The sequence below is a fragment of the Microcebus murinus genome, unplaced genomic scaffold (genome assembly GCF_040939455.1).
Source record: "Microcebus murinus isolate Inina unplaced genomic scaffold, M.murinus_Inina_mat1.0 scaf044_hap2_Mmur4.0, whole genome shotgun sequence".
NCBI classification, from domain to species: domain Eukaryota; kingdom Metazoa; phylum Chordata; class Mammalia; order Primates; family Cheirogaleidae; genus Microcebus; species Microcebus murinus.
Window position 1 is genome coordinate 112,035 of NW_027438990.1, and position 12,266 is coordinate 124,300.

The 12,266-nt window shown below is 49.6% G+C and overlaps 1 protein-coding gene across 2 annotated transcripts; it reads left to right on the top strand.

Moving 5' to 3' along the window:
* Positions 1–1,285: 1,285 nt before the first annotated feature.
* Positions 1,286–12,103, top strand: LOC109729961 (sialic acid-binding Ig-like lectin 8). 2 transcript variants are annotated; one of them, XM_075999921.1, is made up of 7 exons: positions 1,286–1,774; positions 1,974–2,252; positions 2,471–2,518; positions 3,360–3,617; positions 4,240–4,336; positions 4,684–4,780; positions 11,691–12,103. In XM_075999921.1, the coding sequence occupies exons 1-7, from the start codon at positions 1,348–1,350 to the stop codon at positions 11,943–11,945; spliced, it is 1,461 nt and encodes a 486-aa protein (XP_075856036.1). In that variant the 5' UTR covers positions 1,286–1,347; the 3' UTR covers positions 11,946–12,103. The 2 variants fall into 2 exon arrangements, with proteins under 2 accessions (XP_075856036.1, XP_075856037.1); XM_075999922.1 differs by having other exon boundaries at positions 3,360–3,629; positions 11,615–11,914.
* The last annotated feature ends 163 nt before the right edge of the window (positions 12,104–12,266 follow it).

Sequence of the window (12,266 nt, forward strand, 5' to 3'; positions counted from 1 at the left end):
ACACACAAACAAACAAACAAACAAAATGCAGGAGGATAATTAACATTACCATCTGGCATGGGCTCCTCCAGGAGGGAGTGGGGCTTGGACCACAGCAAGGGGGAAAACAGGTGGTCCTGGGTGTTCATTTCTGCAAATCACTGAGAGGTTCATTTGTGGGCACTTTTGTCTATGTGTCTTGTATTTCCTCCCAGAAAGACTTTAAACAAAATCTGACCTGGGCCAGTTTTTCCCCCCTGACAACTACCTCACTTCCTGCCAGCCTATAGCCACACAGTTTAAACTCATCTTCACTTGAATTCAAGTGCAAGTTTCTTCTCCCCGTTAACCCTGACATCCCTGAGGGTGGGCAGCCTCAAGGCTGGTGTCCCTCGCCCCGTGTCTCCAGTTCCCTGGGCCACTCCTGGGAGCAGAACCTGCAGCAAAGCTCTGAGGTAGGGGGACCCATCATGCTCTGGAGGAGCCAGAATGTGGCTGAGTGAGGTGACAGGGGTGACAAAATCTGGTCTGACAACCAGAATGTGTTGACAAAAATAGAAGTTTTTACCCATGTAAAAATATTCCTTTCCCTTTCTCACTTTCATTTCTGTAAAATTGCACTGAACAATCGCAGGTTCCCAGGCCTCCCGTGAGCCGGGCTCCCTTCTGTGCCCTTGTAGAATCCTCAACCTGAGCCCCATGTCCCTGTGCCCAGTCCTCCTGACACAACACCTTCAGCCTCGGGGGAGCCACCCTACCCTGCCTGTGTGCCCCCGTGAACCTACTGTCACAGGGAGGTCAGAGGTCCAGAGATTTATTGTCTCTCCCTGGACGGTGACTCCATGAGGACAGGACCCAGGTCTGCTGTGCTGACCTCCATGTGCAGAGGGACGGCCACATGGGGTTGGTGACAAGGGAGGAGGCTGCTACTCTCCGCTCGGGGGCCTCCCCCATCACCATGTCCCTGAGCCCCACCCCTGACCTCCACAAACACCCACAGCCTGAAACTCAGGGGTGGATCCAGATGGGACCCATTGTCACCTTTCAGAAAAGGTACCCAAAAGAGAATAGTGTTGTTAGAAAAGCAGATGTGTTTGAGCCCTTCATGGGGTGGGAATTGGGTGACTCTTGCCCTCTTGGGCACAGGGTACCCAGGAGTGGATGTGGGTGGTGACACTTGATCTGAAAGTCCTTCCCAGGCCCTGACAGTGTCAGGCTGTGAAGTTCCTCCTTGTGAGGAGGGTCATGGTTCTGACCTCGCCCCCATCTTCCTGTGGGGCCTCCTCTAAATCCTGCAGCTCTCAGTTCCCGAGAGAAGAACCCCGAGGAGCAGACTGTCCCCGGCGGCCCTGGCACCTGTGCCCGGACATGCTGCTGCTGCTGGCCCTGCTCTGGGGGATGGCGGGGGTGGAGGGACAGGGAGGGTACAGGGGAGGTTTCAGGCTGGAAGTGCAGAGGGTGGTGAAGGTGCAGGAGGGCCTGTGTGTCCATGTGCCCTGCTCCTTCTACTATCCCTGGTACGGCTGGAACCACTCTGACCCAGTTCATGGCTACTGGTTCAGGGAAGGGGCCAATCCACACCATGACGCTTCAGTGGCCACAAACAACCCAGCTGGGAAAGTGCAGAAGGAGACCCAGGGCCGATTCCTCCTCCTCGGGGATCCCAGGAGGAACAACTGCTCCCTGAGCATCAGAGACGCCACAAGGAGGGACCAGGGCTCATACTTTTTTCGGGTGGAGCGAGGAAGGTTGAAATGGAGCTATGTAGAAAAGAAGCTCTTTGTACATGTGACAGGTAAGGCTCCGGATCCCCAGGTGCCCACTGGGGAGGTGGTGGGGGCCGCAGGGCGGGCAGGGCTGGGACCCTGTGCTGGGAGGGGCTGGGGGTGAAGCGTGTGGGGCTCAGGGCAGGAGCTGGACCAGAGCCTGAGTCCTCTCAGGGCCGCACCTTGGACCCTCCCTCCTGACCCTGCGTGTCCCCCTCTCCTCCCCAGCCCTGACCCACACGCCTGACTTCCTCCTCCCGGGGACCCTGGAGTGCGGCCGCCCCAGCACCCTGACCTGCTCTGTGCCCTGGGCCTGTGAGCAGGGGACGCCCCCCAGGATCTCCTGGGAGGGGGCTTCCGTGGCTCCCCAGGGCCCCACCACCGGCCGCTCCTCGGTGCTCACCCTCGTCCCTCAGCCCCAGGACCACGGCACCAGCCTCACCTGCCAGGTGACCTTGCCTGGGGCCCGTGTGACCACGACGAGGACCGTCCATCTCAACGTGTCCTGTGAGAGCTGCGCTGGGAATCCTGGGGTCCTGCTGGGGTCCCCAGGGCAGCGGGATGGGGTCAGGGCTGCATACGGGGTGCTGGGCTGTAGGGTCCGGGGGGGAGGGTCAGGAGGGTGTTGCCTCCCCCCTCCCCCCTGATGTGGCTCCTGGGGACAGAGGCCAGCGTCCACCCAGTTGTAAGAAGTGACGTGGGGCTGCCGTGTCTCTCTGCCCCAGACTCTCCTCAGAACTTGACGGTGACTGTCCTCCGAGGAGCCGGCTCAGGTAGGACGGGGCCCTCCCTGGGCTACGGGAGCTGGGTCTCTTCCATCAGGGCAGGCGCGTCCTTCTCACCTGGACTCACAGGGTCGCCTGAGACCTCCCTGCTGGTGACCCAGGGCCCCTCCCTCCCCTCAGACACCTGCACACCCCTCGGCCCACATCAAGGACAGGGCGACACTCACAGCAGGGCCGACCTCCAGGCCCCTTGTCATCCGTGTCCTGAACACTCCTTCAGCCTCGTCTGTCTATTTCCCCAATAGCTTACGCACTTATGGGTGGGTGATACGGTCTCATGGGCGACAATTCCAAGTGCACAGCAAGGTGAGTCCTCAGAGTCCCGTCTCCTCCCCAGAACCCACCAGGCCTGCACAGGCTGCTCCGAGCCTTGGCTTGTTCACCTGCAGGACCTCAGAGGTGGTTTGACGTCAGTCGTGCAGACTGTCCCCATGCTCCTCTGGGGCTGTGCGGTGTCCCACTGCTTGGGTGCACTCTGAGTCTGTATACATCTTATGCTGTTGGGAAAGCATGGCATTATTTCATCATATCAACAGACACACTGCAAAGAATACCTTCTATCTCCTTTCACACCTGTGTGTGTTTGTGGGATAAATTCCTAAAGACAACAAATGGATCCTACATTTTCTTAAATTTTGAGAAATATGGTCAATTGTATCTGCAAAAATGGGGTACAAGTTAGATTCTCAACAGGGAGGGGTGACAGTGTGTGTTTTCCTCCACTGCAGTCCCTGTCTGTTGTCTGTTCACTCATCAGTGTCATTCTGTGTCCTTCCTTCCTGTCTGCAGATCTCTCTGTCTCTCTGACCCTCTGTCTCTTTCTCTACAGCACCCACTGTCCTGGAGAACGGCTCATCTGTGTCAGTCCTGGAGGGCCAGTCCCTGCACCTGCTCTGTGCTGTCAGCAGCAACCCCCCTGCCAGGCTGAGCTGGACCCGGGAAAGCCTGACCCTGTACCCCTCGCAGCCCTCGGGACCTCTTTCGCTGGAGCTGCCTCGAGTGCACCCCAGGGATGAAGGAGAATTCACCTGCCGAGCTCAGAACCCTCTGGGCTCCCAGCACATCTCCCTGAGCCTATCCTTGCAGAGTGAGTACACAGGTGGGTGGGGGAGGAATAGAGAAGACACACCTGCCCCACCCTCAGGGTCTGACCAGCAGCCCTCTGAGCTACAAAGGGAGGCTCAGCTGTGAGGCCTGGAACTTTCCTGTGACCCTGAGCATCACTGTCCTCTTCCTGCCTGGCAAGGGCCCTGGGGTGGGGTGAGGGGCGGAGGTGGACCTTGGAGGGGAGGGGCTGGGGCTGGACAGGGGTGTTTGGGGAGACAAGGTCCTTGCTCTGCAGGGCTGGGACTAGGGTGAGACACATCAGGAACTCAACTTGGGTACAAAATTTAAGAAGAGAGAACGACAAACTAGTCAGCAATCAAGGAAAGTAATATTGTGATGCGATGATCTTGTTAAAACAATAAAATTGAACACAAAGAAATCAATGATGAACAAAATTTCAAAATCTTAAATAAAGAAAGGCTGCAGCAGCACTTCCATGTGTCACTGGTCCCACCAGCAGCATCCCCCCTCCTCCCTCCCATCTAGGTTCTTTGCCTCTGAGATGGGGGAGGGGAGTAGAGCCCAGGGCCCTACAGGGCTGGGAGGAGGAGAGACCCAGCCCTTGTAGGTGAGTCACCAGAGTTGCTCTCCTGCATCTGCAGGCAAAATGCAGCCTGTCTCAGGAGTGACGCTGGGGGCTGTCTGGGTAGCTGGAGCCACAGTCCTGGTCTTCCTGTCCTTGTGCGTCATCTTCATCGTGTAAGCACTGACCTTGGGGGCAGGGATTGGCGGGAATAGAGTCTCTGGGGCTGGAGTTGGAGGGAGCCTTATGGGCCATGAGCTTGAAGCAAGGACAAGAAGGATGTGAGGGATGCACAGTGACAATTTCATGAGCTCCCTTGTTTTGGGGATTTCTGGTCTATTTCAAACCTGGGACCCCCTGTATAGGAGGGGAGGTGCTATGTTCTCAGTATTGGCATCTATGGGACTGGTAACCTCTGTCCCACCAGGTCACCCCTCTAGTCCCTTACTAGGAAACAAATGGGTCACCCTGCCCACTGTGCCCTCATCTGCCCAGACTGAGGCTCTCTGGTCTGTCCTCTCAGCGTGAGGTCCCGCAAGAGGAACTCGGCAAGAGCAGCAGCAGGTGTGGGGGACCCGGATGTGCAGGAGGCAGACGCTGTCAGGGTCCCAGGCTCTCGGGTAAGTGACATGGGCCTCTCCACATCCAGCTTGCAGCCTGGACACCATCCCCTGAACATCCCCACAGGATGGCCTCCAGGATTGCTCAGCTGGGCATGGCCAAAGTTGCCGCCTCATCTCCTCCTCCATAAAAGCTGCTCCCCCTGCACCATTCCCCATGGTGCCCAAAACACAGAAGTCCACCCTTCTACATCCTCCACGGCCAGACACTGGAAGAGTTACCTCCTGTATGTACTTGCTTTCTTCTCCTATGGCCAAAAGTGCACCATGTCTTGCCCATTTTTCCCCTAAGAACAGCCAGCATTGGTCCCCACTCTCCATCTTGACCCCTCTCATTGCTGAGGCCTCAGGTTCTCTTCTTGGACTCCCTCACCTCTCTGCCTCTCACCTCCCCTTCCCTACCTGGAGGGATTGTCCAAAAGCCATCACTGCCCTGTCCCCTCTGCATTTGAACAGCTGCTCCCCCACCCCCAACACCGTTAGAACAGAGGCTGGGAAACATTTTCTGCAAGGGCCAGATTGTAAATGTGTTTGGTTCTGTGGGCTGTATACTCTCTGTTGCAGCTACTCAACTCTGTTGTTGTAGCATGAAAGCGGCCATAGACCATGTGTAAATGATGAGTTTAGCTGTGTTGCAATAAAACTTTATTTACAAAATCAGGCAGTGGGTAGAGTTTGACCCAAGGGCTGTAGTTTGCCCATCCTTTGTCTAGAGAATGAAGCCCCGACTCTCCAGCCTGCAGCTCTGCCCTTCAGGCCTTTTAGGTAACTACATGTCCCCTAAGGATTGAATTTTAGTGAGGCGAGTGAGACTCTGCAGCTAGATGTTTTGTGTACGGTAGAGCTGGGCTCCAATTTGCTCAGGAAAGCACACTCCCTAATCTGGGTTTATTTCAATTTTTATTCTCCATGGATCTTTAGCATTAATTTTCTTTTTCGTTTTTTTTGTTCTTTATTTTTTTAAATTTTAGCATATTAAGGGGGTACAAATGTTTAAGTTACATGTGTTGTCTTTTCCCTTCTCCGCCCCTGGAGTCAGAGCTTCAAGTGTGTCCATCCCCCAGATGGTGCGCATCATATTCATTATGTATGTGCATACCCATCCCCTCCTGCCCCCTCTCATCTGCCTGATGCCCGATAAATGTTATCCCTGTATGTGCACTTAGGTGTTGATCAGTTAATACCAATTTGCTGGTGAGTACATGTGGTGCTTAATTTTCTATTCTTGGGATATTTCACTTAGGAGAATGGTTTCCAGCACTATCCAGGTAAATACAGGAGGTGCTATATCACCATTGTTTCTTATAGCTGAATAGTACTCCATGGTATACATACACCACATTTTATAAATCCACTCATGTATTGATAGACACTTGGGTTGTTTCCACATCTTTGCAATTGTGAATTGTGCTGCTATAAACATTCAAGTGCAGATGTCTTTTTAATAGAATGTCTTTTGTTCTTTCGGGCAGATGCCCAGTAATGGGATTGCTGGATCAAATGGTAAATCTACTTGTATCACTTTAAGACATCTCCATATTGCTTTCCACAGAAGTTGAACTAGTTTTCAGTCCCACAAGAAATGTAGTAGTGTTTCTATCTCTCTGCATCCACGCCAACATTGATTGTTTGGGAACTTTTTAATAAAGGTCATTCTCACTGGAGATAAGTGATATCTCATTGTGGTTTTAATATGCATTCCCCTGATGATTAGAGATGTTGAGCATTTTTTCATATGTTTGTTGTCCATTATTCTGTCTTCTTTTCGTAAGTTTCTGTTCATGTCCTTTGGCCACTTTTTGATAGGGTTGTTTGATTTTTTCTTGCTGATTTCCCTGAGTTCTAAATAGAGTCTAGTTATCAGCCCTCTATTGAATGTGTAGCATGTGGAAATTTTCTCCCCTTCTGTTAGTTTTCTTTTTGCTCTCTTGATAGTTTCTTTGGCTGTGCAGAAGTTTTTTAATTTGATCAGGTCTCATTTACTTATTTTTGTTGATGCTGTGATTGCCTTTGGGGTCTTCTTCTTAAATTCTCTGCTTAGGCCAATGTCTAGAAGAGTATTTCCAATGTTTTCCTGTAGAATTCTAATAGTTAGACACTTTAGGTGTAAGTCTGTTACCCAATGTGACTTGACTTTTGAGAGAGGTGAGAGGTGTGGATCCTGTTTCAGTCTTTTACATGTGGCTATCTAGTTTTCCCAGCACCCTTTATTGAATAAGGATTATTTTTCCCAGTGTATACTTTTGTCTGCTTTGTCAAAGATTAGATGGGTATATGAGGATGGTTTTACATCTGGGTTCTCTGTTCTGTTCCACTGGTCAATGTCCCTGTTCTGATGCTAATCCCAAGCTGATTTAATGACTATAGCCTTGTAGTATAGTTTGAAGTCTGGTAAATTGATACCTCCCATCTTGTTTTATTGCCTCCATAAGAAGTGTAAAATTATTTTTTCTATATATGTGAAAAATGATGATGGTACATTAATAGGGGTTGCATTGAATCTGTAGATCACTTTGGGTAGTACTGACATTTTAACAGTGTTGATTCTGTCGACCCACGAGCATAATATGGTCTTCCACCTGTTAAAGTCCTCTGCTATTTCCTTCCTCAATATTATTTTTTAAAATGTTGCATTGAAATATTCTTCATCTCAATCCTGGGATCTTTGCCTGCCTTTTCATTTTGGACTCTGGCGAGTACCGCATTTCTTCACCTTGGCCCAGACCTTCCCTTGAGCTACTTCCTGCCTCCTGCTTGGAGCTCCACCCACACTGGGCTTTTCACTATTGTCACCCACAACAAGGTGATTAGCAACTCTGCATCTTTGCACTGGCTGTTCCTCCATCCTCAAATGCTCTTCCCTGCTCATTTCACTTCCTATAGAGGATTTTGAGAAAGAGAGTGACAACATCCTTTCATTCTTTAATTTGGTCAGAAAAAATTATTGAACACCTACCAAGAGACAAGCTCTGTATGTGCCAGGGTCCCATCCATGAAAAGCATTTAGAAATCATGGGCTCAGTGAAGTCTTCTTTTAGAGAGAGGGATATATCCACGCCAGTCCCTAACTAACCAAGCAAACAACAAATAAATGAAGGAAATGTCAAGACTAGACGCATAATTTAGGAGTAATCCAGGTTACAGGAAATAGAAAAAGCTGAGGAGATGGAGATTGCCTATGGTGTCTTGTGTTACGTATGATCTACATATCATCTATCTAGAGATTTACATATCTATGCGTCTACTATCTCTGTCTCTCTAACTCACTCTCTATCTTTTCATCCTTCCATCCAGTCATGCATGTATCTGTCTGTCTTCGTTAAAAAATAAAGCACACAACACAAATTTGAACATCTTAACCATTTTTAAGTGTACAGCTACACAACAGATTCTAGATTTTCACCTTGACAAACTGAAACTTTATACTCACTGAATAACAACTCCCCACTTCCCCACCCCAGCCCTCCTCTTTGCAGTGAAACCCTGGAGACCACCATGCTACTTTCTCTTTCTATGAATTTGATGACTACATATCTCATTTAATGATGACTACATATTTCATATAAGTGGAGTCATACAGTATTTGTCTATTTGTGAGAGTCTTATTTCCTTAACATACATCCACAGGATTCATCCACGCTGTAGGATATTACAGCATTTCCTTCCTTTCAACGAATGATTCCTAATATTCAATTCTGCATATACACACTGCTTTTTAAAATCCATTCATGTATGGACTGGGATTGGGGTTGCTTCCACATTGGCAATTGTGAATTATGTTGCAGTGAACCTGGGTGTGCTGATATCTTCTCAAGATCTTGCTTTCAATCCTTTTGGATATGTGTACAAAAAGAGGAATGATGGATCCTATGTTAATTCTATTTTTAATTTATTAATCTTTGGAGGAACTGCCATACGCTTCCCCATACTGGCTATATCATTTTATGTTTCCATCAATAGTATCTATGAGTTCTCATTTCTGTACATACTCACCAACAGCTGGTATTTTCTGTGTTTTATTTGTTTGTTTTTCACAGTCGCCATTCTATGTTGCTGAATTCAATTTATCTTCTAATTAGTGATCCAAGCATCTTTTCATGTTTAGACCATTTATATATTTTCTTCTGAGAAAAGTCTGTCAGGGTCTTTTACTTACTTTTAAACCAGTTTAATTGGTTTTCATTGTGGAGGTATATGAGGTCTTTATATATTCTGGATATTCACCTCTAATCACATGTAGGATTTTCAAATTTTTCTGCCAATGATACATTGACTAGTAGTTTCTGTTAATGATTTTTTTTTTTTTTTTGAGACAGAGTCTCGCTTTTGTTGCCCAGGCTAGAGTGAGTGCCGTGGCGTCAGCCTAGCTCACAGCAACTTCAAACTCCTGGGCTCGAGTGATCCTTCTGCCTCAGCCTCTCGAGTAGCTGGGAATACAGGCATGCGCCACCATGCCCAGCTAATTTTTTTTTTATATATATATCAGTTGGCCAATTAATTTCTTTCTATTTATAGTAGAGACGGGGTCTCGCTCTTGCTCAGGCTGGTTTTGAACTCCTGACCTTGAGCAATCCGCCCGCCTCGGCCTCCCAAGAGCTAGGATTACAGGCGTGAGCCACAGCGCCCGGCCTTCTGTTAATGATTTTTGAGCAAAGGCATGAAGGAGGCTCAGAGTCTGGCACTCGACTGTGTGACAGTAGGAAGGGGGAAGGGCAGGGGCAGTGTCAGACACAGGAGGCTGAGCGGGGAGTGGGGAGCCACAGGGAAGGCCGTGTGGTTAGACAGAGGGAGGCAGGGGCCCTGAGCAGGAAGTGAGTGTGGACAAGCCCAGCCTGTGTGGGGGTCATGTCTGAACGCACAGCCACTGTGAGCATCTGGAGATTTTGTGTAGAAGAGAGCAGGTGTGGGAGAGGAAGAGCAGAAGCGGAGAGTCAGAGAGGAGGCTGGTGGACATTCCAGGCAGGAGATTTTGCCGCTGGAGGATGGCCATGGAGGCTGGGCTGGACTGGATTCTGGACAAATTTGAAGTGAAGGCTCATGGGAATTGCTAATGACTTAGGAGTGGGCCATGAGGGACAGAGAGGGTTAGGGATGTCTCCTGGATTTTTGATCTGAGCTGCTGGAAGAATGGAGGTGGTAGTCACTGAAGGTGAGCATATTGGAGGAGAAAGAGATCTGGGGGAGAAAAGAAGACGTTCAGTGTAAATAGGCTGAGGTTTATGTGTCTTTGGAGCAGGGAGTCAGAATTTCAAGTATACTGTTGGATCAAAGTTTGTAACCAGGAGAGGGGAATGTGATGGAATTCCGGATTTGGGGATCATCAGTATATAAGTGTCATGAAACCAACATAGTGGGTCAGATTACAAAGCAAAGTTGAAGAAGTAAAATTCTGGGCAGCTCTGCTATTTAGGGGTCAGGGAGATGTGGTGTAACCAGCAAAAGGGCTTCCAAGGAGGTGGGATGGACCCAGAAAATGTGATGTCCTGCAGTTGAGTAATGGAGGTTCTCTGTGCAGTCACCATGTGCAACTGGGTCCTCTGCTACTGCCACACCCAAGACGGGGAAGACTGACACATGGGCATTCGGATTAGCCAATTGCGGATTGTGGTGATCTTGATACTAGCTGTGCTGAAAAGTTGTGTGTGTGTGTGTGTGTGTGTGTGTGTGTGTGTGTGTGAATTCTAATCTGAATAATTTAAAGAGAATGGAGGAGCAAACTCACTTACAGTTCTGTGCACATGTTCCGGTGTTCAGGGGGGCAGCTGAGAAGGGCTCAGGTTAAGCAGACGGCCTCGCAGGCAGCCTCCATCACCTCTGCTATGGCTTCAAACAGCATAAATGTGTTGTCTTACAGTTCTGGTGCTCAGATGTCTATAGGAGGTTTCCCTGGGCTAAAATCAAGGTGTTGGCCGGCAGGGCGGTGCCTTCTGGCAGCTGTAGGGAGGACCTACTTTCTTGGTCTTCCAGCTCCTAGAGGTGCCTGCGACCCTCAGCTCTGGTCCCTTCTGTACCTGTCCCCTCTTTTTCTTGTTAAGACTCATTGATCACATTGGGTCCATCCAAATATTTCAGGGTAATCTTCCCATCTCAATGTCCTTAACTTGACTCTATCTGCAATGTCCCTTTTGCCACGTAAGGTTACATACCCCCAGGGTCCAGGGGGTTAGGGTGGGGACATTTTTGTGAACCATTCCTCTTCTGATGAGAGGGATATGCTTGTTGTGACTGGCTTGTCCCTACACCGGCCCCCTCACCAAACTATGAGCTTCCTACAGGCAAGTGCCATGTCTGAATCAACGGCCTATAATTATCACAGACCTTGCTTTGGGCCACCATAATAATTCATAAATGAGCTTTTGTTTGTTTGATGGCTATTTATTGCCACTTCCCTCAGTTACAGAATGAGCTGCAGGAAGTCTGGGCCCCTGTCCACCTTGTCCACCCAGCACACCCGGTTCCCAGCTTAGGGCCTCACACAAAGGGGCCTCCGTGGCACAGCAGGCTGTGGGGGCAGAGAACTGCCTGGGTCGGATCCTGGTGCAGCAGGGAGTTGGGCAGGCTGCTTCCTGCCTCCACTTCAGTGCTCGGATCTATAAAATGAAGGCAATTTAATATTTCCCTCATCAAATTGTTGTGAGAATTTAATGAAATTGATAAACACCTGAGGAGGTGCTCATTAAGTACTGAATGTTTATAGAAACTTGGAAGAAGGAGATTCCACAAAAATGCCTGAAGGACGAGTAGGGGAAGGAAATCATGGTCTTCCTCCCTGGCCTCCCTGCCTTGTTCTGTCCCCGTTGCCTGCTCTCACTCCCTCCTTCTCTCTTCACACAGGAGTCCCTGACTGGACCCCAGGCAGGTGACAGCCCCCCAGACCAGGCTCCCCGAGCTGTGGCCTCCCCCTCCTCAGGGCAGGAACAAGAGGTGCAGTATGCATCTGTCAGCTTCCAGAAGAGGAAGGCTCAGGACACTGCAGGACTGGAGGCCACAGGCAGAGAGTACTCAGAGATCAAGATCCGCCAGTGAGAAACTGTGGAGACCGGGCCCTGGTGGGGGGATCCCGCCCCTCCTTGCACGGGGACGCCAGAGGCTCATTCCTGCAGAGTCCAAGCCCTCCACAGCCCCTCGCTGCCCAGCAGAACCCCAGAGCTTCTTCCTCCTGTGAAACTGAAACCTTGTGCCCACTGACCCCTGTCTTCCCTTTCTGTGTCCTGCTCGGCCCTGTCTCCCAGCTTCTCATACCCACTATTCCACTTTCTGCTTCTGTGAGTTAGACTGTTATAGACTCCACATGTAAGTGTGAATAAAAGGTATTTGTCTCTCTGTGCTTGGCTTATTTCACTTAACATAATGTCCTTTAGTTTGATCCATGCTCTCTCAAATGAGAGAATCATGTATATTTCAAAATAGGTAAAAGAGAGGATTATAAATGTTCTTACTAAAAAGAAATGATAATAGGTGAGTTGATGTTAACAAACAGATCTGG